This window comes from Aquarana catesbeiana, linkage group LG03 (assembly GCF_042186555.1).
Source record: "Aquarana catesbeiana isolate 2022-GZ linkage group LG03, ASM4218655v1, whole genome shotgun sequence".
NCBI classification, from domain to species: domain Eukaryota; kingdom Metazoa; phylum Chordata; class Amphibia; order Anura; family Ranidae; genus Aquarana; species Aquarana catesbeiana.
In genome coordinates, this window is record NC_133326.1 from 599,909,514 (window position 1) to 599,935,285 (window position 25,772).

Genomic DNA, 25,772 nt, shown 5'->3' on the forward strand with positions numbered 1-25,772 from the left:
GTTGCTTCAAGTCGCATCAAAACCATGGCAAAATCGCAGCAAAAACCGCGGCAAAATCTTGTGACTTTCAGGTCGCAACCTAGGCTAAAACAGCTTTTGCAGGCCAATTTGGCTGGTAATGGGATGGCCCCGCATGCTCGGCATTTAGGGTTTTGAGAGTGGGTGAATGTGAAGAACTATGTCTTTTCATGGATGAACCCTTGCCGCTTGCATGGTATCCTGATCTGGATGGTCTTCCCTGGTTGGGGCCTTCATAGGTTTCTTTATGTTGCCTTGATCTCTGCTTGGACTTCTTGGACAAGGCTGAAATACATAAACGTACCAGCAGAAGTGCTCTCTTTTTTTTCTACTCACCTGGACGACGGTCCCTACCTTAAATGTTGGAGAGGGTCTTGTTTGGGTGGCGTACTGCTTATCTTAGGCAGCAGACAGAAAAAGCAGCTAGAGAAAGATAAAGAAGTTAGCGACTGGTATTTCAGCTGGAGCAAGGAAATGGTAAAAAAAATAAATTACATTTACCATTGGCAAGAAACAGGGTCCCCTCCAGGAGCGCCCAGCATAGGCAACCTCCTCAGATGACAACAGGATGCCATGCTGAAAGCCCCAGTAATAAACAGTGGAGAGGGGAGGGACATCTGTGTAAAATACAACCATCTCAAAAAATGATTTTGACAAGGGCAACAATTTTAAATTTGCCCTTATTCAGGATGGCCACCACGATCTCAGGCCCGACCACGCATGCATGGTCGGCGGCACTAGGACTTATGAAGCCCGCACAAAGGGAACTTCTAAAGCCATGCTTTAGGATATGCATAGAAAGAGTCGCCCAGTGAAAAAGACAAGCAAGACCTCAAGCACCCCAGATGAGACTCAAACCCACAATCCCTGGCTTAGGAGGCCAGTGCCTTATCAATTAGGCCACTGGGGCTTGTCTCAGATGACAGCAAAGCCTTTTTTTTTTTCTTTCAGAAGTCATCCGTTCTCTTACTTTACAAGGTAAGGGTGGCAAAGTCTTTGATTTATTTTCCCTTGCAAACTTGCTACAGAACTGCAAGTGATTTGAGCTACAAAGTCAGAAGAATTAGTTTTCTGAAAGGGAAAAGCCATGTTGCAGCTCTCCACGCCTCTTTTCAGCAAGTAGAAGGCGCACATTCTCGTTATCAGTTTTGGTCCACAATTTAAAGAATGTGGTCAGTGTAACTGAAAGACAGCTCATTCAAGCACCACTTGAGTTTCTTTGGGAGCGCCTTTTGGTAAAGTTCTCAGTCCGTAGGGTGTAAGTGCACATGGACTGCGACATTACGGCGGACAGATCGGACATTTTTTACCTTCTTTTTTGGGACCATTGACATTTATACAGTGATCAGTGCTATAAAAATGCACTGATTACTGTGTAAATGTCACTAGCAGGGAAAGGGTTAATACTAGGGGGCGATCAAGGGATTAAGTGTGTTCCCTAGGTGTGTTTCTAACCGTGAGGGGATGGGACCGACTAGAGGAGGAGCCAGGTCTCTGTGCCTACTTAGTAGGCACAGACAATCTGTCTCTCCTCCCCTGTCAGAACAGGGATTTGTGTGTTTACACAAAACAAATCCCCGTGCTGGCTCTCGTGCAAGCGATCTCGCGTGCATCGGGTCCCCCGCCGTGCCACGGGCGTGCCTGCTATGGCTTTTAAAGGAGCCGCCGTACATATATGGCGATTCACGCAGGAGAGCCAACCTGCCGCCGTATATGTATGGGAGCTCGTCGGTAAGGGGTTACCACTTAAGGACCGAGCCTCTTTCTGAGATTTGTTGTTTACAAGTTAAAAACAGGTTTTTTGCTAGAAAATTACTTAGAACCCCCAAACATTATACATTTTTTTTTAACACCCTAGAGAATAAAATGGCGGTTGTTGCAATACTTTCTGTCACACCGTATTTGCGCAGCGGTCTTACAAGCGCACTTTTTTTGAAAAAAATACACTTTTTTTTTTTAAATCAAAAGTAAGACAACAGTAAAGTTAGCCCAATTTTTTTTTAATATTGTGAAAGATAATGTTACGTCGAGTAAATTGATACCCAACATGTCACGCTTCAAAATTGCACCCGCTCGTGGAATGGCGACAAACTTTTACCCTTAAAAATCTCCATAAGCGACATTTAAAAAATTCTACAGGCTGTATGTTTTAAGTTACAAAGGGGATCTAGGGCTAGAATTAATGCTCTCGCTCTACCGATCGCGGCAATACCTCACATGTGTGGTTTGAACACCGTTTTCATATGCGGGCGCTACTCAAGTATGCGTTCGCTTCTGCACACAAGCTCATATGGATGGGGTGCGTTTAAATTTTTTTTTTTTTTCTTATTTTTCCTTTTATTTTTTATTTTTACACTTTTTTTATTCCTATTACAAGGAATGTAAACATCCCTTGTAATAGAGAAAAGCATGACAGGACCTCCTAAATATGAGATCTAGGGACAAAAAGACCACAGATCTCATATTTAGACTAAAATTCAATAAAAAAAAATAAAAAATTGTCATTTAAAAAAATCATTTAACCACTTGCCTACTGGGCGCTTAAACCCCCCTCCTGACCAGACGAATTTTCAGCTTTCAGCGCTCTCACACTTTGAATGACATACTGTACCCAAATGAATTTTTTGTCTTTTTTTTCATACAAATAGAGCTTTCTTTTGGTGGTATTTGATCAGCTCTGGGTGCGCTATAAATGAAAAAAGAGCGAAAATTTTGAAAAAAAAACGCATTTTTTTTAGTTTCTGTGATAAAATTTTGCAAATTATTAATTTTTTCTTCATAAATTTTGGCCACAATTTATACTGCTACATATCTTTGGTAAAAATAACCCAAATTAGTGGATATTATTTGGTCTGTGTGAAAGTTAGAGAGTCTACAAGTTGTGGTGCCAAAAAATTGATCACACTTGATGTGCTGACGGCATATCTCATTTCTTGCGACCCGAACAAGCCAGGGAAGTACAAATACCCCCCAAATGACCCCTTTTTGAAAGTAGACATTCCAAGGTATTTAGTAAGATGCATGGTGAGGTTTTTGATGTTGTCATTTTTTCCCACAATTCTTTGCAAAATGAAGATTTTTTTTTTCCCCACAAAATTGTCATTGTAATATATTATTTCTCTCACATGGCATGTGTATACCACAAATAACGCCCCAAAATACATTGGTACTCCTAAGTATGGCGATACTACATGTGTGGGACTTTTTCACAGCCTAGCCACATACAGAGGCCCAACATGCAGAGAGCACCATCAGGTGTTCTAGGAGCATAAATGACACATCTAACTTGTTGACTACCTATTACACTTTTGAAGGCCCTGGAGCTCCAGGACAATGACACGTGACACTGATGTGGCACTGATAACAGATGGCACTGATACGTGGCACTGATGGCACGTGACAGTGATGTGACACTGATGACAGATGGCATTAATACGTGACACTGATGACAGATGGCACTAATACGTGGCACTGATGACAGATGGCACTAATACGTGGCACTGATGACAGATGGCATTAATACTTGACACTGATGACAGATGGCGCTGATGACATGTGGCACTGATGACAGATGCACTGATACCTGGCACTTATGGCACGTGACACTGATAACAGGTGACACTGACAGGTGGCACTGGAGACAGGTGGCACTGAAGACAGATGGCACTGACAGGTGGCACTGGGGACAGATGGCACTGACAGGTGGCACTGATAGATGGCACTGATAGGTGGCACTGGGGACAGGTGGCATTGGGGACAGATGGCACTGATATGTACTGTGGGCACTGTCTTATATAGTGTTCACTAACAGATCTGCAGCACAGGTCGCTCTCCCTCCTCACACGCGGTCTCTGTGTGAGGAGGGAGAGCCGGCAATGAGAGATGATCTCATATGTTTACAGTTGAGATTATCTCACATTGGACACTCCGATCGAGTGCTAAATAGCCACTGTGATTGGCTGTGTCCAAGGGAAACGGCCAACACAGAATTTCCCCGATGCGTGCGGGGAGGGAGTAAACAGGAGGACGTCCAGGGGCGCCCTCCCGGCAATTGAGCGCCACGCTGTAGCCGTCTTTTGGCTATAGCACGGGCGCGAAGTGGTTAAAAAAATGGCCCTTTAATAGCTGTGGGCGGAAGTGACGTTTTGACGTCGCTTCCGCCCAGCAATTGTATGGAAAGGGGTGGGGGCCATCTTTCCCTCACTCGTCTCCATACCCAGCTAGTGAGAGGATGCGATCGCCTCCGCCGCCGGCTTCGTTAAGCGGCGGAGGGCACCGGATCGCAGCGGGAGGGGGGCCCTCTCCCGCCGCCGATAAAAGTGATCTCGCAAATCTGCCGCAGAGACCACTTTTATCTTGTAGCGGACCGCTGCTGCCATAACGATATCCTCCTTCAAACAGCTGATGTAAAACTGCGGCGGCCGGTCCATAAGTGGTTATAGAGGAACTGCAGTCTGCCCACAAAATTTGTAATAAAGACATCTTTGCCATTCTGAAGCTTCCCTCCAACCACTTTGCATTTTTTATATATACTGTGATTCTGTACTTGCCAAATATGCTGCAGAAATCTCCCTCCACTGAGTCTGGTTGCAACCATTTTAACTGTGGGCAGCGGAAGCTGCTGCCTGTTCACTACCTGGATTTACACAGACACAAAGGCACACCTGCAGCTCTCATTGGCCCTCTTATGACTCACCCCCTCTCTCTTTCTGGCAAACTCTCTCTCTCTCGAGATGTCCATGGTGTCATAATCCTAGGATTTTTACCAGACAAGACACAGGAATTGGGCTGTATAAGGTATTTACTGGCAGAAAAAAATGTTACTATCCAAAGTTAAAACAACAAGGGCAGAAGATTTACAAGATGGGAAGATAAAAATGACTGAAGGTCTGCTTTAAGTCTGCCAGGGGATCTGTTTTGTAAAAACTGTGTGGGCCGTAACAATTCTTTTTTTATTTTGCAGTGGAGTTTATTACCACTTTAGATTGATGTGTGCTCATTTAGTAGCTAGGCACGTCAGTATGATTATAAAGCTTCACCTCCATGATATCCTCCTGTACCCTCCATCTACATTACAGCACCTCACTCTGCTGGTCAGCACACGCTTCTACACAGCTCCTTCCGCTCCCAGGAGCGCCCTCTAGTGTCCTCTTTCCAAACACACACTATACAGACAAAACAAAAAAGACAGTCTGGCCAATTAGCGAGCAGGAAGTTGTTGGGCAGGCCAATCATGAGAAGCGGTGACAAGGAACAGGAAGTGGCAGCAGCTGGAGAAAGATGAGAAGAGAGGAGTTGGCAGTGAGGGGATCAGCTTATGTGTGTAGTGTGTTCCTGCCTTCTATCATTGTGTGTGTGTGTGTGGAAGTGGTGGAGCTGTGTCTGTGTGGATGTCATTGTTTCTTTGTCATGCAGCCAGACTTTGTTCTCATCAGTACAGAAGGATTGTGTAGTTGCTAACGTGTGCTTATCAGTATACATCTAGGTCACTATATCATATGATATAAAGCTGGAGGCAGGAGTGCTGCTCATAGCATTCAGTGTACCAGAAGGATGGCTGTCTGACCCACCAGGCTTTGTTTACCTCCATTATGATACTATGAACCTGCAGCCAAATGCTGGGTTTGTATCCTGCAGGTAGACACTCATTCATTTCTATGGACTGCCCCACCTGCAGAAACGTGGGGGAAAAAGTACCACAGTTTTTTTTCTTCCCAAATGGCACAGCAGCAAGTCACCTAGTGCCGCAGCACCATGCGATTTGTAGCGTGCAAAAACGCATCACGTTTTCTGATGCTTAAAGGTGCCGTAAAGAAATACAGGCGCCCCCATGCATCATCTAAAGAGCAGCATGTGGGTCAGGAACGCACGCACTTTTTACGCTTTTTTTTTTTTTTTAACCCACACAAGCATGAACCTAGCCATAGACAGATCGAAATTTGGTTAGTTCAGCAGGAGCCAGCCGAATTTCGTTCCATCTAAGGGCAGGTTGGTTGTACTGAAGTCGATTCCAGTACAACCAACCTGTTTGTTTTTTTCCGCCCAATTATTGCCGGTGACTAGCCACCAGGAGTGATCATTGTATTCTCCTGGCTCCCTGCCGCCATAACACAATAGCGCAGTGGGAGGAATTCAGACATATGTGGGTCTGGGAAGTTGTGTATATCATATGCGCTCCGCATTCAAGACGCACTGCTCTTTAGCAGATGCATGGAGGTGACATTAATTCATGCATCTGAAAATGCACAAAAAGGCATGATGTTGCAGCACCACGTAGTTGCATGTTGCTGCCCTGTGAGAGCGTTTTAGGAAAAGGGTCCGGGACTTTTCCCTGCGTTTCACGCAGGTACAGCAGCCCATTCAAATGAAAGGGCTGTTGTGCCCACACAAGCTTACCTACACAGAGGCGCAAATTCCAACCCCCCCCCCCCCCACAGGGGTTTAGCCTCTGTGCATCCAATTTCAATGTTTTTTTTTATGTGCCTGGGAGGCACAGGTGCAGCTTCCAGCCCCCTCTGCCTGCAGCCTGTCAAAGAGAGGCTAAAATACGCCTATGCTGTACCGAGTGGTACATGCGTTTAGGGCTGTACACAATCAAAGACCTATGCCCAGAATACAGGTATTCTGCATTCAGAGCAAACGTCCCTGAATGTAAAGAGCCCTAAATGGTGCAGCATCCAGGCACAGAGTATTACATCCTGTCATAGACTTTGACAGGCTGCAGGTAGCAGGGCGCTCAAACTGCAGGATTGGATGCACAGGGGCTAAACATCCAGTGTACATGTGTCCTAATGCATCTGAGGTGTACCTTGGGGAATAAGAGTAGGGTGGTTGTCCAGAGACTTTGGGATGCATTGGCACTCTGAGGAAGAAAGAAAAACCATAGAATTATAAAGCAGAACTAAAATAGAAAAAGAAAAAATTGCAAACAGGCAGGCTCTTTATTGCAGAGGTGTATTGCAGTGTCTTCTCATCAGTGCAATGCACCTATTTTCCTATTCTTATTCTCCTGGAGAATGTACACTGGGTTGCAGAACAGAGGTAAGTATTTTTTTTTTCTTTAGTTCCCCTTTAATGCTCAGTTTGCAAAGCTATGGCACCAGAATAAGAATACTGTAGTATAATAATGTGGAATAAAAGTGATAGTTTTTTTTTTTCAGTCTAGTTTATTGGGAATCGAAAATTACAGTCTCATGGCTAAAATAAAGATAACCCATTGATCGCTGTGGTGTGCTTGCAGAGTGACCCTATTCACTTCAATAGTTCACGTAGTGGCTGCTGAAAGCACCAGGGGTATAGTTCCTGCTGCAAATCATCACAGCCATGATGTACACCTCTGGCCGCTACCGCTGCACTTAAAGGGGCTAGGGGACATTCGCACATTCAGATTATGCACATAAACCATTCCAAATAATGTTTTTCTCAAAGCAGACATTCACTCCCAAAATTTACTTTTCCTCCCTGCAAGACCTAAATCTCTTTCCCACATTATTTAAAAAGCCATTTTTAATTTTTTTTCAGTTTATGCTTTTTTTTTTGTCCACATTCCCCCTTTCCATTCTAGCCTAAAAAACAATGACCTGTCCTGCTCCTGCAGCCTCCTGGGACATTCTCAATACATATCCCAGGAGCCTGCAAGAGCAGGGCTACACAGTGCTGGAGGGCAGACTTTGTGGCTTGTTATTGGGGGGCCAACTGCAGGAATCTGGAATAGACAGCTGGCTCCCGATAATGTAGGAAGGGAATATAGCAATGAGGAACCTGGCTTGTGGCAGCAGATTGTAACAGGATAACTCTGAATTCACTGAGAAGGTTGCTAAAGAATCCCTGCACAACAGGTAAAGCCGGCCATAGACCGTTCGAATCTCGGCTGGTTCAGCAGGGACTGGCTGAGATTCAAATCTTGTATGTTCAGGCTGATTGTACCCAAGTCAATCTGTCCATCGATCAACTTGGGGATCATTGTCGGATTTTTAGGATGCGATTATTGCCAGCAACTATAGCTTGACTGTGTTGATGGGGGAATCAAGTGATTTTCTTTCCTGTAACCCGTGGTTGCAGGAACAAAACTCATATTATCTATGGCCTGCTTATGGGGGATGAAATTCCTCTTTAGTATTTCTGCCTAAGCAGTTACAATTTTTACCTTTGAAAACCCTTGCTCCCCAGCCCTCTCCTTGCAATCTCTCTGAACTTCTGGTATGTACTCCTGACTACTTTACAAGAAACTATTAGCAAGGGATAGCACAGTCGCCTGCAGCTTTCAATCTATTAGCTTGTAGGAGGGTGGAGACGGGGTTTGGCCTGCCATCCAAGGTTTTCGAGCTGTGTGTTTGTGTTGATGCACACAGCTTAGAGACATTTAGCTCTAGTCCTGGGTAAGAACGTGCATACAAGGGAAAGGAGCCACCCTAAAAATAGTGCAAGCTGGCTAGTGGTTGTCAGTAAATCCTGAGTCCTCTATTTTGAAAAACAAAGGGGTCTAAAACAAGGTGCTATGATCTTCTGAAACCACCAGTTTTTTCCCCTACATACCCCCTACTCACCTTGGTGCCTTTGAATTTTTCTACTTGATATGTACTTAAACCACTCAAAGAACTTTTCCCCACATCTAGAGGTTGTCTGCTTTTTTTTTTTTCTGATTTATGAGCTATGTTTTTGGTTGAGTCACTGCCTCTAATCTAAGGACAATTTTGTTGCAGGGCCGAGAGTTCTGCTTTGGTGAAGATCGGAAGCCTTACAGATGTGAGATAGGATACTGCTGTGGTGATACAGAGTGCTGCACTTACTACTATGAACTGTGGTGTAAGTCTGTAGTGGACTCCACTCAGATACCATGACAGTAGAAAGTCTATGCTAAAGAGAGCCTGCTAATATAGTACCACATTCTGAAAATATATTCATACAGAAAAGGAAAGAAAAAAGAAAAACTGCGGACTTTACTGGTACCAGGGAAACTACAACAGTTAGACCCCTTTCACACTAAGGCGTTTTTTCAGTGTTTTAGCGCTAAAAATAACACTATTAAAATGCTCATAAAACGCTCCCCATGCATCTCAATGGACCCTTTCACACTGAGGCGTTGCGCTGGCAGGGCGTTAAGAAAAGTCCTGCAAGCAGCATCTTTGGAGCAGCTTTTGGGCGTTGAAAAAAGCGCTTCAAAAACGCCCCTCTCCATTGAAATGAATTGAAAACACTGTAAAAACGCCTGAATAGCACCTATAATCCACCCTGAGCTGTAGAAAATTCACATGATCTCACAAAAAGGTAAACATGCAAGCAGAAAAGAGAGCATCTACAACAACAGGACTGAAATTGTGGGAAGGTCAGAATGATTAAACAGACCATCAAAGTGCCAAAAAAACAAAATTAAAGTGCCAGAAAAATGAAGATTTGAAGTAAAACAAGACACTGCTTGTTACTTTACAAGACACTGCTTGTTTTACATGATATCACAAAGGATAAACATGCAAGCAGAAAGATAGCTTCAATAACGCTTGAAAAACGCTGTTAAAACGCCTGCAGCGTTGCGTTAATTTTACCGCTAACGCCCCTAAAACAATGTAAAAACGCGGTAATAACGCTAAGGCGTTTTAGGGCATTTTTGAAGCGCCTTGGTGTGAAAGGGGTCTTAAATTGCCTTTTTTGAACTGTTGTAGTTTCCCTGGTAACAGTTAAGTGTTTTTTTTTTTCTTCACTGCAGTAAAAAGTCTACATTATTGAACATTACTGGCTGAGATAAACGGTCTCCTTTTAGCCAAAGCCATATATATATATGTGTCCTAGAGGTTTGGCTACATTTCTTTATGTAATGTAGGAAATGTAGCATCTGTAATGGTTTATGTCAGTACATCACGTTCTCAGACACATACAGTGCATTCAGAAAGTATTCAGAACCCCTTCACTTTTTTTCAATTTTGTTATGTTGCAGCCTGATACTACAGTTGCTTAAATAATTTTTTTTTCTCATTAATCTACACTTGATACCCTGTAATGACAATGTGAAAACTGAGTTTTAGAAATGTCTGTGAATTTATGAAAAATAAATGAAATTTCTTTGGACAGAGTTTTCAAACCCTTTGCAACAACACTTGAAATTTTAGCTTAGATGATGCCTCCCAGTTCTCGTGATCGTTGCTGAGATGTTTCTGCACCTTTTTTGGAGTCCACCTGTGGTAAAATAAACTCAATAGACATTATTTGGAAAGGCACACACCTCTCTGTAAAAGGCCTCATAGCTGACAATGCATACAGTATCTGAGCAAAAGCCATGAGGCCAAAGGAACTGCCTGCAGAGCTCAGAGATATGATTATTACAAGGCACAGACCTGGGGAAGGCTATAAAAAAAATTATGCTGCACTGAAGGCTCCCAAGACCAGAGTGGCCTCCATATTTCTCAAATGGAAAAAGTTTGGCACAACCAAAACTCTTCCAAAGCTGGGCGCCCAGCCAAACTGAGCATCCGGGGGAGAAGGGCCTTAGTAAGAGAGGTGACCAAGAATCGATGGTCACTCTGACTGAGCTTCAGAGAGCCTGTATGGAGATAGAACAAAGAACAACCATCACTGCAGCCCGCCACCGATCTGGTCTTTTATGGCAGAGTGACTAGATGGAAGCCTTTTCTTAGTGCCAAACACGTGAAAGCCCTCTTGGAGTTTGCAAAAGCTTTCTTGCAAACTCCAAGCGGGTTTTCATGTGTTTGGCACTGAGCTAAAATTTCAAGTGCTGTTGCAAAGGGTCTGAATACTTTGTTCAATGTAATATTTCAGTTTTTTTATATTTAATAAATTCCCAGACGTTTCTAAAATTCTGTTTTCACATCATCATTATGGGATACTGAATATAGATTAATGAGAAAAAATAAAAGAATTTAAACAACTGTAGTATCAGGCTGCAACATAACAAAATTGAAAAAAGGTGAGGAGGGTCTGATTAGTTTCTGGATGCACTGTATACTGTATGCACAAAGCAGAAATGCCTAGCCATCAGCATTAGTACAGAACAGCAGACTCTAGCTGGAAAAACATAACCTGGCAAATAACCCATTTCCCCCCAAGTCAGTATGTGGATGTCTGCTGAGAATTCATAATGTCCACTGACAGTTATTGTGCAAACCTATCACTATGAATACATTTTCAGTAAAACTTCGGTCAAAACAAGTAGTTTATTTGTTCTGAAAAGGTGCATAAGAATTAGAACCTTTGTCGAGTCTTTAATGCTATGTCCCTGTTGTGAAGATTTTACCTCACTTGCTGTTCCATTTCCACCTGTAATCAAAAATCTCCATAAAGCCAGGTTCTCACATATGCAGGTCGGGGAACACATGCTAATTGCACATGATCCCTGACCTGCAGGCAAATACATTGCTCTTTAACAGATGCCTATTCTTAATGGAACCCCCACACATTGAAAATGTGAGGAGCTTTCCGGTACGCAAACCGTCTTGTGCCGCAACACAATGCATTGTGCAGCTACATTTTGAAAAAAAGGGCTAGGGACTTTTTCCCCTGTAGGTACAGCATCCTATTCAAATGAATGGGCTGCTATGCCCGTGCAAATGTTTACCTGTGTTTTTGTGTAGTTAGTTTAGCTGTATTAAAAGAAAATGATGTCTGAACTTTAATTATTTGTGTCCAGGATCTGATTGGACACTCTTAGGCTCCATGCACACTGAGCGTTAAAATAACATTATAAAAACGCCAATAGCTTTGCAGTGAGTCTTTCAACATTTTTTAACGTTTTTGCAATATCGTTTATTAGCTTTTTTTTTTTCATGGATCAAAAACGTTAAACACTGGTGAGCCACGTTTTTGAGCGTTTATCGACGTTTATCAGTGTTTGACTTTTTTTGTGGTCAGAAAAACGACTCCTGAACGTGATTTTATGGCGTTCAGAAAACAGCCCATAAACTCCACTGCTGATAAACGTCCAAAAACGTCCATGTGTGCATGGACACATAGGATAACATAGAGGGGAGTTTATGGGCTGTTAAAAAGAAAATGCTCAAACTCCCAAAAAACGTCCATTTATGAGCTTCAGTGTGCATGGAGCCTAAACGTATGTAAACACATCTAAATGGGGCTAAAGCAGGAACACCTAAGGCTTCAGTTACACTGGCACTCTGCATTTAGAAAAGCTAAATGCAGAAGTACCTTTACCTGCAATTAGGTGTTGTCAGTTTAGAGAAAATAGTCTGAATGTCCAGGATCCGATTAGACTCTTTCTAAAGCCCCATGGTGGAACGATGGGAGACATTTGCCGGTACTAAATATACCGGCTGACATTCTGCCCATGTGTATGTCGGTCTGTCAGAGTGTCAACGCTTCTGTCAGATGTGCATGCTGGAAAACCAGCAGCCAACCGACTCCCGATCAGTGCTCTCAGCCAATTGCAGAGAGCACTGATCAGAGTGTTCTGGCAGGGGGAGCCGTCCCCCTGTCGGAACACAACAGCTCAGTGGGGAAGATCACTGGACTAACCTCGCATGGTTAGTACAGCGGCTTCAGATCAGAGCTGTCAGTTTTTGTGTGTACCTGGTTTTAATGTGGCAAAACACCCCTATACGCAGCTAAACCTGCTTTAACCACTTGACGACCGCCTCACGCCGATTTACGTCGGCAAGGTGGCACGGACAGGCAAAATCACGTACATATACGTGATTTGCCTTCCGCGGGTGGGGGGTCCGATCGGACCCCCTCCCCGGTGCCCGAGGCGGTCGTCTTTTGTCCCACGGCGATCGGAGATGAGGGGGAGGCCATCCGTTCGTGGCCCCCCCCTCGCGATCGCCGCCGGCCAATCACATCATTCCTTTGCTGCTGTATGCTAAACAGCAGCAAAGGAAATGATGTCATCTCTCCTCGGCTCGGTAATTTCCGTTCCGGCCCGAGGAGAGAAGACAGGTATGTGAGTGCACAACACACACACAGTAGAAAAATGCCAGGCACACAAAACACCCCGATTCCCCCCCCCCCCAATCACCCCCCCCCTGTCACAAACTGACACCAGCAGTTTTTTTTTGTTTTTTTTTCTGATTACTGCATTGGTGTCAGTTTGTGACAGTTACAGTGTTGGGACAGTTAGTATTACCCCCCTTTAGGTCTAGGATACCCCCCTAACCAAGTTTTAACCCCTTGATCACCCCCTGTCACCAGTGTCGCTAAGCGATCATTTTTCTGATCGCTGTATTAGTGTCGCTGGTGACGCTAGTTAGGGACCTAAATATTTAGGTTCGCCGTCAGCGTTTTATAGCGACAGGGACCCCCATATACTACCGAATAAATGTTTTAACCCCTTGATGGCCCCCTAGTTAACCCTTTCACCACTGATCACCGTATAACTGTTACGGGTGACGCTGGTTAGTTTGTTTATTTTTTATAGTGTCAGGGCACCCGCCGTTTATTACCGAATAAAGGTTTAGCCCCCTGATCGCCCAGCGGTGATATGCGTCGCCCCAGGCAGCGTCAGATTAGCGCCAGTACCGCTAACACCCACGCACGCAGCATACGCCTCCCTTAGTGGTATAGTATCTGATCGGATCAATATCCGATCCGATCAGATCTATACTAGCGTCCCCAGCAGTTTAGGGTTCCCAAAAACACAGTGTTAGCGGGATCAGCCCAGATACCTGCTAGCACCTGCGTTTTGCCCCTCCGCCCGGCCCAGCCCAAGTGCAGTATCGATCGATCACTGTCACTTACAAAACACTAAACGCATAACTGCAGCGTTCGCAGAGTCAGGCCTGATCCCTGCGATCGCTAACAGTTTTTTTGGTAGTATTTTGGTGAACTGGCAAGCACCAGCCCCAAGCAGCGTCAGATTAGCGCCAGTACCGCTAACACCCACGCACGCACCGTACACCTCCCTTAGTGGTATAGTATCTGAACGGATCAATATCTGATCCGATCAAATCTATACTGGCATCCCCAGCAGTTTAGGGTTCCCAAAAACGCAGTGTTAGCGGGATCAGCCCAGATACCTGCTAGCACCTGCATTTTGCCCCTCCGCCCGGCCCAGCCCACCCAAGTGCAGTATCGATCGATCACTGTCACTTACAAAACACTTAACGCATAACTGCAGCGTTCGCAGAGTCAGGCCTGATACCTGCGATCGCTAACAGTTTTTTTGGTAGCTTTTTATTGAACTGGCAAGCGCCAGCGGCCTAGTACACCCCGGTCGTAGTCAAACCAGCACTGCAGTAACACTTGGTGACATGGCGAGTCCCATAAGTGCAGTTCAAGCTGGTGAGGTGGCAAGCACAAGTAGTGTCCCGCTGTTACCAAAAAGACAAACACAGGCCCGTCGTGCCCATAGTGCCCTTCCTGCTGCATTCGCCAATCCTAATTGGGAACCCACCGCTTCTGCAGCGCCCGTACTTCCCCCATTCACATCCCCAACCAAATGCAGTCAGCTGCATGAGAGGCATTTTCTTTATGTCCTCCCGAGTACCCCTACCCAACGAACCCCCCCAAAAAAGATGTTGTGTCTGCAGTAAGCGCGGATATAGGCGTGACACCCGCTATTATTGTCCCTCCTGTCCTGACAATCCTGGTCTTTGCATTGGTGAATGTTTTGAACGCTACCATTCATTAGTTGAGTATTAGCGTCGGGTACAGCATTGCACAGACTAGGCACACTTTCACAGGGTCTCCCAAGATGCCATCGCATTTTGAGAGACCCGAACCTGGAACCGGTTACCGTTATAAAAGTTAGTTACAAAAAAAGTGTAAAAAAAAAAATATATAAAATAAAAAAAAATAGTTGTCGTTTTATTGTTCTCTCTCTCTTTATTGTTCTCTCTCTCTCTATTCTCTCTCTATTGTTCTGCTCTTTTTTACTGTATTCTATTCTGCAATGTTTTATTGTTATTATGTTTTATCATGTTTGCTTTTCAGGTATGCAATTTTTTATACATTACCGTTTACTGTGCTTTATTGTTAACCATTTTTTTGTCTTCAGGTACGCCATTCACGACTTTGAATGGTTATACCAGAATGATGCCTGCAGGTTTAGGTATCATCTTGGTATCATTCTTTTCAGCCAGCGGTCGGCTTTCATGTAAAAGCAATCCTAGTGGCTAATTAGCCTCTAGACTGCTTTTACAAGCCGTGGGAGGGAATGCCCCCCCCCCCCACCGTCTTCCGTGTTTTTCTCTGGCTCTCCTGTCTCAACAGGGAACCTGAGAATGCAGCCGGTGATTCAGCCAGCTGACCATAGAGCTGATCAGAGACCAGAGTGGCTCCAAACATCTCTATGGCCTAAGAAACCGGAAGCTACGAGCATTTTATGACTTAGATTTCGCCGGATGTAAATAGCGCCATTGGGAAATTGGGGAAGCATTTTATCACACCGATCTTGGTGTCATTAGATGCTTTGAGGGCAGAGGAGAGATCTAGGGTCTAATAGACCCCAATTTTTTCAAAAAAGAGTACCTGTCACTACCTATTGCTATCATAGGGGATATTTACATTCCCCGAGATAACAATAAAAATGATTAAAAAAAAAAAAAAAAATGAAAGGAACAGTTTAAAAATAAGATAAAAAAGCAAAAAAATAATAAAGAAAAAACAAAAAAAAAAAAAAGCACCCCTGTCGCCCCCTGCTCTCGCGCTAAGGCGAACGCAAGCGGCGGTCTGTCGTCAAACGTAAACAGCAATTGCACCATGCATGTGAGGTATCGCCGCGAAGGTCAGATCGAGGGCAGTAATTTTTGCAGTAGACCTCCTCTGTAAATCTAAAGTGGTAACCTGTAAAGGCTTTTAAAGGCTTTTAAAAATGTATTTATTTTGTTGCCACTGCACGTTTGTGCGCAATTTTAAAGCATGTCATGTTTGGTATCCATGTACTCGGCCTAAGATCATCTTTTTTATTTCATCAAACATTTGGGCAATATAGTGTGTTTTAGTGCATTAAAATTTAAAAAAGTGTGTTTTTTCCCCAAAAAATGCGTTTGAAAAATCGCTGCGCAAATACTGTGTGAAAAAAAAAAATGAAACACCCACCATTTTAATCTGTAGGGCATTTGCTTTAAAAAAATATATAATGTTTGGGGGTTCAAAGTAATTTTTTTGCAAAAAAAAATAACTTTTTCATGAAAACAATGACCCCATTTTGGAAAGTAGACACCCCAAGCTATTTGCTGAGAGGCATGTCGAGTCCATGGAATATTTTATATTGCGACACAAGTTGCGGGAAAGAGACAAATTTTTTTTTTTTTTTTTTTTTTGCACAAAGTTGTCACTAAATGATATATTGCTCAAACATGCCATGGGAATATGTGAAATTACACCCCAAAATACATTCTGCTGCTTCTGAGTACGGGGATACCACATGTGTGAGACTTTTTGGGAGCCTAGCCGCGTACGGGACCCCGAAAACCAAGCACCGCCTTCAGGCTTTCTAAGGGCGTGAATTTTTGATTTCACTCTTCACTGCCTATCACAGTTTCGGAGGCCATGGAAAGCCCAGGTGGCACAAAACCCCCCCAAATGACCCCATTTTGGAAAGTAGACACCCCAAGCTATTTGCTGAGAGGTATAGTGAGTATTTTGCAGACCTCACTTTTTGTCACAAAGTTTTGAAAATTGAAAAAAGAAAAAAAAAAAAGTTTTTTCTTGTCTTTCTTCATTTTCAAAAACAAATGAGAGCTGAAAAATACTCACCATGCCTCTCAGCAAATAGCTTGGGGTGTCTACTTTCCAAAATGGGGTCATTTGGGGGGGTTTTGTGCCACCTGGGCATTCCATGGCCTCCGAAACTGTGATAGGCAGTGAAGAGTGAAATCAAAAATTTTCACCCTTAGAAATCCTGAAGGCGGTGCTTGGTTTTCGGGGCCCCGTACGCGGCTAGGCTCCCAAAAAGTCCCACACATGTGGTATCCCCATACTCAGGAGAAGCAGCTAAATGTATTTTGGGGTGCAATTCCACATATGCCCATGGCCTGTGTGAGCAATATATCATTTAGTGACAACTTTTTGTAAATATTTTTTTTTTTTTTTTTTTTTGTCATTATTCAATCACTTGGGACAAAAAAAATAAATATTCAATGGGTTCAACATGCCTCTCAGCAATTTCCTTGGGGTGTCTACTTTCCAAAATGGGGTCATTTGGGGGGGTTTTGTACTGCCCTGCCATTTTAGCACCTCAAGAAATGACATAGGCAGTCATAAACTAAAAGCTGTGTAAATTACAGAAAATGTACCCTAGTTTGTAGATGCTATAACTTTTGCGCAAACCAATAAATATATGCTTATTGACATTTTTTTTACCAAAGACATGTGGCCGAATACATTTTGGCCTAAATGTATGACTAAAATTTAGTTTATTGGATTTTTTTTATAACAAAAAGTAGAAAATATCATTTTTTTTCAAAATTTTCGGGTCTTTTTCCGTTTATAGCGCAAAAAATAAAAACTGCAGAGGTGATCAAATACCATCAAAAGAAAGCTCTATTTGTGGGAAGAAAAGGACGCAAATTTCGTTTGGGTACAGCATTGCATGACCGCGCAATTAGCAGTTAAAGCGACGCAGTGCCAAATTGGAAAAAGACCTCTGGTCCTTAGGCAGCATAATGGTCTGGGGCTCAAGTGGTTAAAGCAGGAACTTCTAACTGCTGGGAAAATTGATGTGGGAAGTATTAAAATTGTGTCTACTTTCTAGATAACACTCTAGACAAGACTAAATGCATGTAAACACATCTAAGACCTCATTCATGCTGACACTTAGCTTTTCTAAAGACAGCTAAACTGACTACACCTAAACACAGGTGAATGTTCAATGTGAATGGCACCATTAAAAAAATCATTACATGCATTGATATGCGCATAGAAATGTTCTCTAAATACAAATAAATACAGGTTTGACAGTGCCAGCATGAATGAGGCCTTACTGTGCATTGTGGTGTGCTACAACACATGTGCGTTCGTGTGTTGGGGTGCCATTGAGATGAATGGTATCGCAACGAACCAACATGTGTATGGTGCATCACACACACACATGTTAAAGCTGAATGCTAGCTTTTGACATACTTTACAGAGTTCGTTTGGGCCATCTGGGCCCACACAAACGATGTCCCTCACTAACATGTGAGGCCGCTGGATATGCGGTATAAACTGTATGTAGCTGAAGCCACATACAGCATACCGCACTGTGTCCTGGGTTTGAGCCGTGACTTCATGTCTCATACCCGCAACATAGTAGAGCCGACGCTCAGCCATTCAGAGAAAGCGATGTATTCTAGCAATGAATACAAAGCTTCCTCTGATTGGCTGAGCCAGAGAGGCAGGCTGATGTCGCAACCTCTCGCTCAGCCAATCAGAGGAAGCCTTGTATACATTGCTTTCTCTGAATGGCTGAGCACCGACTCTACTGTGTTCTGGGTATAAGACAGGAAGTCTTGGCTCAAACCCAGTCCCTCAGCTACATACAATTTATACCGCATATTCAGTGGCCTTACATGTTAGTTAGGGAAATAGTTTGTTTGGGCCAGCTTGGCCCAAGCAAACTGTGTAAAGTGTATCAAAAGATGTAGTTTAGATTTAACACAGTGGATAGGTGTGAATTGGCCCTGATAAGTTGTATTGCAGATGATTTCCAAATATAAAGTGTTGAGAGACCTTTTTATATGTACTTTATGCAATAACACAGCATTACTTTTATTACTTTCCCTAAACAAGGAGGGTTATTTCTTATTTTAGGACATTGGGCAGAGCCAGGATTTAAAAGATGTACATAGACCTGCACACTGTACTAAAATGAGAAAATACCTTCCTTATTTTTTGATTTGGGATGGCATGTAAATTCTTTGCATTTCAAGGAAGCTGTATCTTCTTTTGGGCTCGGTTCACGCCTATGCTTTTTTATTGCTTTAAGCAGAAACGCACTACAGTCCATTTAACATGGTTTCCTATGGGACACATTCACATCTATGCTTTTTTCCAGCCGCTGCTTTTTTTGGAAAGGGTCAGGGACTTTTTTAAATGCAAAAATGCTTTTTTTTTGTTCAATAGACGCTTTGCGTTTTTTAATGTGTTCAACACAAATTGGCCAAAAAAGGAGAAAAAAAAAAAACATAAAAAATGCAGATCACTGTAAAATTGCGTGTGCAAAAGCACAAAACGCACAGCAAAAAGCACTGCAGAAACTGATTATAGCAGGCTGCATAGCTGTGAACCGAGTCTTATGGAGGACGTTATTGGTTTATTTAGGCTCACCTCACCAAAACCTGTCTGGTTATACTTACTTTCTTATACCTGATGCAGTATTTAGCCTTGGCTTCAAATTCAAGCTAACATATACATGTAATTGATATTTCAGAACAGTTTTTGTTTTAATTTTCAATATGAATGCCTGGAAGATGTTGTTCAATCGTTCACAGACAGTAATGCACTACTAACTGCTATTCAAAACAGTGTTTGGTGCCGAGATCTCTTTGCTGTCATATTGCAGCACAGAATGTGGGGCTTTTATTACCAGTAGTTTTGCTCTTGATTATTTAATGTATGTGTTAAATCTGATCTCCATGTTTACTGTCCCTCTAACTAGTTGTTTGCACCTAGCTTCTACTCAGCCCACTGGGTGGGCTGTGTAAACTGTGTGTAGCCATCCGAAACAAAATTGAGTTAGGCTGAGCACTACTATTCTCTGAATACAAAGCTTCCTCTGATTGGCCGAGTCGGAGATTGTGACATCATCTGCTGACCACCCTGCTTCAGTTAATTAGAGGAAGCTTTATATTCATTCAGCGTACAAAGCTGCCTATGAATGGCTGAGCAGTGCTCAGTCCAACTCTATTTTGTTCCGGATTCTGGAAGGGGAAGTTTCCATAACGCTGCCGGAACACAGTGCTGTATACTGTATGTAGCTAGGGCTACGTACTGTTTATATAGTGCGCCCAGCGGATGCACCTGTTAGTGTAGAAAATTGTTTATTCTGACCAGCTTAGCCCAAACAAGCTAGTTTGCCCTGGTTCACACTGATGCGATTTCGGATGCGTTCCAGAACACACTGATTTGCATGTCAAGTGAAATACCATGTCTCTATGGGGGTCTTGTAGTGTGAATGCGATTCTTCTAATAAGGGTCCTGTGCGTGTTTGGTGGGAGTCTGAGCAATATATAGTTGAAAAAAACTGCATAGAAAACGCATAAAGGAAAAAAAGAGCGCACAGGCTCTGGTGCAAAACCTTTTATGAAAATTTAATGTGACCTAAAGGAGGCCACACCCTCTGAAGCACATTGTCCTGGCAACCTCTTTGTGTATTGCCCATCAGCTGCCAGCCCTCCGAGTCACGTGGTAGTGAGGGCGGCACCAGCAATCGTACGGCCGGGAAGTCTCCAGGCAGAGAGAGTGGTTGGCGTGTAGCTTGTCGGCGGCTGCACGCTGATCTGAGCACCCAGCTCCCTAATGTGAATGCTGACAGCCTGGCTTAGAACACTTGCTGCTGAGGGAGATATGCCAAGGGATTACAATGCCTGTATCTATTCTGCTCATGTCTGTGAGTGTTTTGATTTTAACTAATTTTATTTAATTTTAATAAAAGGTTTTGTACCAGAGCCCATGCACTCTTTTTCCCTTTGTGTTTTTACAGCCCCCAGTGTCCCATTGCTTAAGAGAGCAGCAAAGTCGTGTAAACCAGAGACTTAACCGCTACTATGACAGACTAAATATTTGGAATTTCTGTCTATAGGTTACTACGGACTTCACCACAGGTACTGGGGTGTATGTGTATGGAAAATGCATAGGTGTTACAATATATTGTGATTCCAGTGCATTTTCTCAGGCTCTGTGCTGTGTTTCTCAAGAGATCAAGAATGACAGACACCATGGCATAAATGTAAATCACAGCTGCATCCAAATTGCATTGGAATTTCAGATGAATGCGGATGAATTTGCACTGGCTGTGATTCTTCAAGTCGCGCTACAAAACTCATTCAAATTGCACCGCATCAGAGTGAACCTAGCCTTAAAGAGACAGTAAACCTGGAGATCACTTTAAGGGTTGAGAGTAGTGCTTAGATTATGTTTGGTGTTTTAGGTTAAAGGTTTAAAGGAATACATTTGAGGGTTAGAAGTAGTTCAGGTTGCAGGGCAAAGTAACAGGTTCACCCAACGTCTCCCTTCTCTGGCATCACATGCTCACCCTCTCCTCTCTCCCCTACTGTTCTATTCTTGGTATAACTGGGTATGGTGGAGCAGCCAACTCCCTTCCCTGCCTCCCGCATCAAAGCACAGATGGTTGGGAACTGGTCAAAAATTATGGCAGGTCATATTGGGGTGGGAAGACATTTTTTTTCACTCTCCCAACAACTGAATGGAGCACCAGGGAGTGAAAGGAAATTGAGCACATGCTGCTCAGTAAGGGTAAAATTAGTGGACTTATTTGTGTAGACATCCAAAATCCTTGAGACTGCTGTGCTACCATCTTGGTTGTAATATCAGCAGACTCAGAGCTGTCACTCAAGTGACACTTTGTAATAATCCCCTTACCCCCTCCCCCAGCAGCTATATAAAAATTTACAGAGAGGTGAGGGAAATTTACTCTCCTGGAGTAGTCACATGCAGGTTCAGATGCACATTGTAAGTGAATTAAAAAAAAGAATTGTTTAGTGCTTCTTTTTACACCTTTTTCAGTTTTAATTCCAGTATGGCATGTTTACTTTCCAGGGTTTTGGCTGGCCTGGACGCTTATCATTCTGGCAGGCTGCTGCTGTGCATATCGGCACCGCAGAGTAAAAATAAGACATCAGCAGGAGCTGAGACAGCGGGAGATCAGCCTTATGGCCTACCAGGGAGTCGCTCCATCTGCTTCTGCTTCAACTGCCTTAGGTAATTTCTAGCCTCCATTAAGTGTGTTTTTATAATGAACCTCTGAGGATTGTTACAGGAATGTCTAGTGAACCCTTGGGTCCTATAAATGACTTCTGGTTAACCCTGAACAGTGGAAGCTCTGAGTCTAGGAGAGGATTGCAAAAACTAACAGAAGTGCCTCAGCTCAGTCATTTAATTAGCCAAACCTACACAAATACTAGGTCCAGGGAGCCAGTGCACCTAAACTCTTGCAGTTGATAGCTAAATTTTTAGGTTATAGCAAGCCATTTCATGTCCTAAATGGCACTGACTGAATTCTAAATATTTGGTGTGAGGAGTCCTGTTCTCTGCATCAGTCTGAAATCAGAATATAGATTCCAGAGAGCTGGACTGCATGCCATTCACTTCACAGGCTATTTAAAGAAAAAAAGAAAGAAACCTCTTTCCTAGGCTTATTTGGAAAGGCCATGCAAGGAACAGAATTGGTGTGCAAAGTGGAGTAACCCATAAATAATGTTTTCCAGTCTGAATACAGCGATCTGAAATGTACTGCAATCTGCATACCATATTACCTTGCTTGACTGTGGTTTGTGTTTTTTCCTGGCTGCTTTAAAAGTTTAAAAAAAAGATTAAATAAAAAATACCAACATAGCGCTAAAGTCCAATGAGTCTTAAAAAGAGCAAAAATAAGAACACAATGAAAAAATCCACAGAAAAAGGATTAGTCCTGTGCAATAAAAAATGTTTTTAAGGAACTGAAGTGTTCACCAAGAAAGGGGTTAACTTAGTGTGGTATGTAGTGAGCCCAACCAGCGGGAACTGACAACTGCAAAGATAAAATAGAAAGACAGAGTGCATCCTGGTGCAATACTGTTTATTGTTTAGAGATAAAAAGTATCACTAAACACCTATTTTATCTTAAGGCCCCTTTCACACTTACACGACTTCAAAGTCGCGCGATTTTACGGCCGCTATTTTGCCGCGATTTGGGAGCAGTACTACTTTGTACAACTTTGGCATTAACAAATGAAAACATACATGGTGTGAGGCTTGTGCTTACGGCTTGTGCTTACGGCTTGTGCTTACAGCTTGTGCTTACAAAGTCGTACTGAAATCGTGTCTATATTATTCAGGTACGATTTGCATGCTACTTGAGGGTTTAACATTGAGGTCTATGGAGTACAACTCGCATGGAAGTTGAACCAAAGTAGTGCAGGGACTACTTTGAAGTCGGCACGACTTAAAGTTGTGCCAATATGAATGGTAGTCATTGAAAATCATGGAGAATGACTTGTCATACGATTTTGCAGTACAAAATCATGGGACAAGTCGTATAAGTGTGAAAGGGGCCTAAAGGTTTCAAAACTGCCTGAAACTTGCATAACTCCAGCCAGAAATCACAAAATAAAAAAAGGAGTAGCCCATTAAAAGATAAAATAAAAACCACCTTTGCTGCAATATTCACCTTTGGTCCAAAGATTTCTTTCACAGTACTTTTTTTTTTTTTTTTCCCCTAACATTAGATGTCCTCAGTCTGATGTCCAACATTGGTGCTACTTGAACTAAAACGTAGAGCCGGCAACTCTTAAGTCCATGCAAATTACTTTATTTGTACACGACAGTGAGTATAAAATAGGAGCTTACGCGTTTCGGCAGAAAGCCTTGATCACGGCACATAATAAAATGAGACAAAGTAAATACGGTATAATACACAAGCTCCACCTCTGCATTATTGAATACATCAATTATATCATAAAAAAAAATCAATGACAGGTGTATCACCTGTCACTGATTTTTAATGATATAATTGATGTTTAGTGCAGCTGAACTCGTTAGCTTTCATTTTTATTATGTGCTGTGATCAAGGCTTTTTGCCAAAACGCTTAAGCCCTTGTTTTATACTCACTGTCATGTACAAATAAAGAAATTTGCATGGAGTTGCCGGCTCCACTTTTTCGTTCAAGTAGCACCTGTGTTTGATGGTCAGAGGACACCAGAGCCAGAGCACACCTGTCCTGTTGATTTCAGTACAGGCTTGCACACGAACTCCACTGTTCTAAACGCTGCACCTTCCTCACGTTTCCTGATGTCTAACATCCTTTAATTCACTTCCTCTGAGCCCAGGTTGTCCTGGACCTGCCCCCACCTTGTGATAGGAAAGTGAAAGGATAAGCATTGTAGTGATAAGCTCATTTGTTTGTCACTCTTCTCTCTCTCCTCCTTTGAACATGCTTCTTGTCAGCACATGAACTGATTGGCTCCTTGTGCTGCTTCTTCCTTTCACTCTTCCCAGCGATGATTTGTACAGTGCCTGTACAGAAGAGCTGGAGACAGCCATAGATAATTGCGGCCACTGCTGAAATGTCATTGAAGTGTACAGAATTCGGTGGCCGGAGCTAGTCGCTCACAGGTGGCAGAAACAACTACAGGAATCAGCAGAATCTGACGTTGTCAATCGCACCAGCGCTAGCCCTTGCACGAATATTACCAAAACCATATAATATGAGGTCAAACCTTAAAAGTTTAAATTTGTATGCAATCAGGCAGGCCCTTGTACTACATGAGTTTGGTAAATCTGAAGAAAATCTAATAGTGTGTATGGGGCCTTAGCTGAGCTGGGAGGGGTTATGCCTTTTTTGGCCAGTATCCATTCATGGGGTGGTGGCAGTCCAAACCCAAAATCCTAATTTTCCTATGTATCTGTTACATAGTCGTGTTATTAACGCTGACTTTGTATGATGGCACCATACAAAAATTACATGCCCTCTATAATAATATACAATCAGTATAAAAGGATAAGCTTACATTTTTGCTGTAATGTTGTGGTGGCATTTTTCCATGTCTGACTTTTTCTACAGAGGTCTGGCCAACCTGCAAACTGCCTACATATGAAGAAGTGACCCAGGACCCACCCACGCCTCCACCACCCTATTCTGAAATTTTGGAGGAGACTGTCGCAGGTGGAGAGAGACACCCTTTTCCTGCAGCTAGTTTTGTAAGTTTAGATCTAACGCTATCTCAGCAAGAAGCAGCATCACCAGAGGAGGTATCTGCGACAGATCATCTTGTGTATCGACATGACTGTATGGAGCAAGAGAGTGCCAGTGCCTTGGAGAGGAGACGCCACATCACAGGGGATTCAGGAATCGTTCTTTGTGATGAAAAGATCATATGCTTGAGTGGGAGAGAAGACGAGACTGATCTATGTAGCGGTTGATACAGCCGCATCGAAACAGGGGAGATACACAGACAGGGGAATAACTAAACCCTTTTTCAGAGAATTCATTGGCTTAAATGAAAATCTGTAGTGAGGAAGTTTGAAAACTGACATTGCTGACCCCTTCTGAAAATACTTGGTCTATGGCTGCCTTGCTGATCCAGTGGTTGCATTACTTTCTAAATCAATGACTTTTAATCAATATGGAGATTAGAGTTATGCCTTTCCTCTGACTTTTAATCGACATACATGCCCATGGCCAGTGTCTTAAAGTATTACAACCAGAGAGAGCCAGGCAGCTAGCACTTTCAGGAGGTCATCGTTGGCAGTCTCCGTATTTCCATTAGTACAGCTTTTTATTAATGGGCAATACATGACCATAAGGGGCTCTATCCCATGGACATTTATTTACAAGGGCTGTTACACCAGGGGGAGCAGCGGCCTCGCCAACCCTGACAACCCTCTATTTCCTGGCACTATCCTTGCACTGATGGCATCTTCTTACAGAGCTTTTGCACTTTGTTTTTGTAAATTTGTCATTGGGTTCAAGTGGAGAATCCACTTGTGTTTTCCTTGTTATTATAATTGTTCTTTGTATAGAATTAGACACATTTTGTTACTGACATCAGAATGCTGTATAATATTGTAATCACCATGGCATGGTCTCAACAAATGGTTCTTTATCTGCTTATCAGAAGGGAATACTGATAAATAAACTGTCTCAGTTTAACAA

At 43.0% G+C, this 25,772-nt stretch overlaps 1 protein-coding gene across 2 annotated transcripts; it reads left to right on the top strand.

Moving 5' to 3' along the window:
- Window positions 1-5,195: 5,195 nt before the first annotated feature.
- LOC141133011 (WW domain-binding protein 1-like) lies at window positions 5,196-25,772 on the top strand. Of its 2 annotated transcripts, none has more exons than XM_073622068.1 (4): window positions 5,196-5,337; window positions 8,721-8,823; window positions 21,679-21,840; window positions 24,681-25,772. In XM_073622068.1, the coding sequence occupies exons 1-4, from the start codon at window positions 5,299-5,301 to the stop codon at window positions 25,037-25,039; spliced, it is 663 nt and encodes a 220-aa protein (XP_073478169.1). In that variant the 5' UTR covers window positions 5,196-5,298; the 3' UTR covers window positions 25,040-25,772. The 2 variants fall into 2 exon arrangements, with proteins under 2 accessions (XP_073478169.1, XP_073478170.1); XM_073622069.1 differs by having other exon boundaries at window positions 5,274-5,319.